Below are 4,498 nucleotides of genomic sequence, written 5' to 3' on the forward strand. Positions count from 1 at the left end.
CGTGTCATCCGTCAAGCAAATCAAAAAGTAAGAAAAATGCAATAGATAAACGACGGCGAGGACACATGCACGGGCTGCTTTCTGTGCGGGTTTTGTTCCGGAATTGCATTTCACAGCGCGCGCGCACGAGAGGGAGAGGGGGCGGGGATGGAATATTCAGATGAGCCGTGATTGACAGCTCCCGTTTCTCCAATGCTCTCAGAAACTCGCCTGCTCCTTCCAGCAACTCTTCACTCTCCACTCCCGAGCACTACAAACAAACGGACGCTAGGGGATCTCCATGACGGCTCTCTGCTGAACGCTCCTCTTTTGCGCGTTTATTTATTTTATTTTATTAGTTCGCGTCCGGTGCGTAAATGCGCTGATTTCATCGATCAGCCCGATTTCGCGTTGTGGAGAGAAGCTGAGTAATAATGTCCTATCCTCAGGGTTACCTCTACCAGCCCCCCGGCTCTCTGGCGCTTTACTCGTGTCCGCTGGCCGCCCCGAGGAGCGAGGATTTGGCCCGGTCATCCTCCGGTTCCGCGTTCAGCCCGTACCCGGGATCGGCGGCGTTCACAGCCTCCGCCAACGGATTCTCCAGCCCGCTGCCCTACTCTACAGATCCGGCCACGGGATTCCCGTCATACATGGTACATTTTCAGAGCCGTTCACTGCGCATTGTTCTTGATAGGAATGCATGAATATTGCATGATTTAGGACGGTTATAGTTTTGGTTGCTGGAGTTGTGTGTGTGTGTGTGTGTGTGTGTGTGTGTGCGCGTGTGTGTGTTTCAAAGGGAAGTTCGTTCGGGTCATGAATACCAAATGCTCGGAGTAATATATTCACCCATACGCGTTTGGGAAAAAGTTATCTCGTAGTGCGGTGCGTGCGAGAATTAAAGGGAGATGCGTAAAAGTGCGCTTTTTACATACGAAACGACGACCTTAGGCTGTGTTTAAATTCTTTTAGGCCTACTTTTAGTTTTAGATAATAGGCCGCGTTATTTTTTTATTTTAGACATTATTGTTTGCGATCTTATTTAAATTATTAGTAAGCAAATTAAATAAAACGCGCTTTTCTCGGGTTGACATTGAGAATGCTGTTGAGTTAAATAGCCGGTATTTAATCGTCAATTGATGAATTGCAATGCTAATGACATGGCACATGAAAGCGCGTGGAGAAAAAGCCGGTCCATATCCAGTGGTTTTCTAATAGGATTTGTAATGCTGCGCTTCACTGATATGCTTCTGACACTGAAAGAGCACTGGGAAAGTCAGCCTGGTGATTATGCAAAATGGCTGCAATTACCCATTATCTGTTATCCACCCCGGTCCCGTGTAATTGTGCATTCTGATAATTGCGTAAAGGATTAATCGTTGTTTATTGGCTTAATTATTATTAGTATTATATTTCTGGTTACACTTTAGAATGGCGTTCATTAATGACATTAACTTTATAAAGACGCAGAACGGATCATTGGTTAATTTGCATTCGAATTGTTTTAGTATTATATTTTAGCCTATGTTACTTGTTTTAAATTAAGCTATTTATTTTAAAATGTTTGTGAAACTAAAAACAAATAAAATACGATCAAATAACACATTTGACTGACACCGAATGTTATTTTTAAAGGGCTCTCCGTATGACGCACACACTACGGGAATGGCAGGAGCCATCAGTTATCACCCATACGGGAGTCCCGGTTACCCGTACCAGCTCAACGATCCCGCTTACCGGAAAAATGCCACTCGGGACGCGACAGCGACGTTAAAAGCGTGGCTGCAGGAGCACAGGAAAAACCCCTATCCCACTAAAGGAGAGAAGATCATGCTGGCCATCATCACCAAAATGACCCTCACGCAAGTGTCCACCTGGTTCGCCAATGCACGACGGAGACTCAAGAAGGAGAACAAGATGACCTGGGCACCGCGGAATAAAAGTGAAGACGAAGACGAAGATGACGGAGATGGAGAGAGAAAAGACGAGCGCACGGATAAAAACATGGACAACAGCGAAGCGTCAGCTGAGGACGAAGGTGCGTTACTACTAATAACAATAATAACAATAATAATAATAATAATAATAATAATAATAATAATAATAATAATAATAATATATCATCAGCTGTTTTAATTTAAATGCATGACACTTAAAAAAATGTAGTGCATGGAATGAAGATGTTAAAAGATTTGATATCTATTTCACTATACATTATAAAAATGCTGGGTTGATTGTTCTAATATATACACAACCAATGTTGAGTTTTTCATTTAAATTTAAATGATACCATTTAACCCAACCGCTCTGTTTGTCCATATTTAACCCAACATTTTAGCTCTAAGAAATGCAGGGTTATTTAAACCCAAATTGAGTACAATATGGACTAACCAAAACATTCGGCCCTACCCATTTAATTCCAAAAATAACCCAGCGGTTTGTCTAGTCCGTATTAGCTAATCCGAGAATTATTAAAGTGTGTTACGATATTAGAGTGTATTGATGCTAATATAAATTAATATTTCTAAAATATGCCTATCCAATTTTAAGAATAGTTTATTATTAGTTTTTAACGCAATACACTCACTGCTGTTCTGCTTCTGTCTCCAGGCATCAGTTTGCACGTCGATGCCCTGACAGACCACTCATGCTCGGTGGAGTCGGACGGGGAGAAGGTCACGTGTCGGACCGGGGACCTGGTTTGCGATTCTGGAGCTGAAATCCAGGACAAATGCGAGGCGACGGATCTCACGGAGGAAAGGCAGCGAGGCGCGTCACCCAAACCGGTGACCTCTTCTCCTCTAACCGGGGTGGAGGCGCCTCTATTGACCCATCATCACCGGGAGAACAGCACCAACAAAACATGCCTGGACGGTCAAAACCAAACCGTCAAGCCTAAGCTGTGGTCATTAGCAGAGATCGCCACTTCGGACCCCAAGCAGCAGAACTGTCCCCCGGGTGTCGGCCTTCTGACCTCCAGCGCGCCCGGCGCGTCCCCGGCGGGCGCGGTTTACCCCGCCACCTCCATACTAGGAAGACCTCTTTATTACACCTCTCCGTTTTATAGTAATTACACAAACTATGGCAACTTCAGCCCGCTGCAGGGCCAGGGGATACTGCGCTACAACTCCGCCGCTGAGGGACTCCTTCATAAACAGACTGGAGAGCCGCTAATAAAGACTAATCCAAACCAGACTGACGCTCATTTCAGGGCCTCCAATGCAGAATCCAAAAAAGGTGCGTAAGCTGTCGATCTCCGACAGCTAGAATACCAGAGATGTATTATTGAACTGATGATATGATATAAACGCATTTAATTAAGACTCTTTAAAACAGAATCGCGACATAATTTGTGTAAAATATGCATTAACTGCTGGATTATCATTTTAATTATTCATAACCATTCATATATTCTACCTTAATTTGTTTTTAAATAACTTATACTTGTTAACCTGATTTCGCAGTTCCCTCGTTTATATTGTTGTTTGCACTTGACATGCATTTCCCTACTTGCTTCTTCTCCTAATCGATCGCGGAATACGACGTCGCCTATTTAAGCTGTCAAAACGATTCCCTTCACTAAAATGGGTGTGTGTTTCCTGCAGAGCCCACCGAGGTTTTCACAGTAAGATCCCAGTCTTACCTGTCGAGTTAAAGACGAGGAAGATCTTTCAAGTAAGTCGCTTATTTGAGCATTTTAGCGCTGATCAAATGCTATGTCTGCTTCTAAAGGCCACTTCCTCATATTTGAAACTTGTCAACGCACGCTATTAAACATGCTGGGTTGTTTTAACCAAACGTTGAGTCAAATGTAGACACTTAGGGTATTGTTTTTACCATTCAATTAATTTTTATTTTTGATTTTTTAAAAATGTGTCCTTATCTGACCCAGCGTTGGGTTACAATAACCCAGCATATTTTAGAGTGTATGAATATGACACCTCCCATCGACTCAAAGGTTGCTTTATTAAGTGTGTATTTCTAAATGTCATGCTGTAGTTTTATTTCATTCACTTTCTCTGGAGAAATCGACTGATGTAGGTTTTGTTTCCTTGGTTCACAGGTAGGTGTCACAATTGCTTTGAACAAAGCGAACAAGCCATCACCCTCTCCCTCTCTCTCTCTCTCTCTCTCTCTCTCTCTCTCTCTCTCTCTCTCTCTCTCTCTCTCTCTCTCTCTCTCTCTCTCTCTCCCCAAGCTGTTTTAAACTAACATTTGCTCCTTATACGCGGATCCTCTTTTGTGTGCCACTGTACACCCACGGACTACAGAGCACCTGCCTATAGAACAATATCAACACTGCGATTGCGGGAAAGAAACGCAGAGAATCAGACAAGAGAACCAAGAGCGAATTTATAAGGCACAATAGCCAGTCAGCTTTGGACGAACTGCTGATTTATTGATGAAGTACTTTATCCCAACACATGTGACTTTTCCATGAGGAAACTTATTTCTCAGGATCCTTATAGTAGCTTCATTGCCACCAGTTGTAAACACGCGTGGGACATTATTATTATAG

General features: G+C 43.1%; 1 protein-coding gene across 1 annotated transcript; it reads left to right on the forward strand.

Moving 5' to 3' along the window:
* Window positions 1-218: 218 nt before the first annotated feature.
* irx2a (iroquois homeobox 2a) lies at window positions 219-4,171 on the forward strand. Its single transcript, XM_056476130.1, has 5 exons — window positions 219-632; window positions 1,615-2,017; window positions 2,590-3,216; window positions 3,585-3,654; window positions 4,043-4,171. Exons 1-4 carry the CDS (start codon window positions 414-416, stop codon window positions 3,632-3,634), a joined length of 1,299 nt encoding a protein of 432 aa, XP_056332105.1. The 5' UTR covers window positions 219-413; the 3' UTR covers window positions 3,635-3,654; window positions 4,043-4,171.
* The last annotated feature ends 327 nt before the right edge of the window (window positions 4,172-4,498 follow it).

Source organism: Danio aesculapii, chromosome 16, assembly GCF_903798145.1.
Source record: "Danio aesculapii chromosome 16, fDanAes4.1, whole genome shotgun sequence".
Lineage (NCBI taxonomy): Eukaryota > Metazoa > Chordata > Actinopteri > Cypriniformes > Danionidae > Danio > Danio aesculapii.

Coding starts and splice junctions, on each gene's coding strand:
- irx2a (XM_056476130.1), top strand. CDS start 414: ATGTCCTATCCTCAGGGTTACCTCTACCAGCCCCCCGGCTCTCTGGCG. Junction 2,018..2,589: donor AGCGTCAGCTGAGGACGAAG/GTGCGTTACTAC, acceptor TTCTGTCTCCAG/GCATCAGTTTGCACGTCGAT. Junction 3,217..3,584: donor CAATGCAGAATCCAAAAAAG/GTGCGTAAGCTG, acceptor TGTTTCCTGCAG/AGCCCACCGAGGTTTTCACA.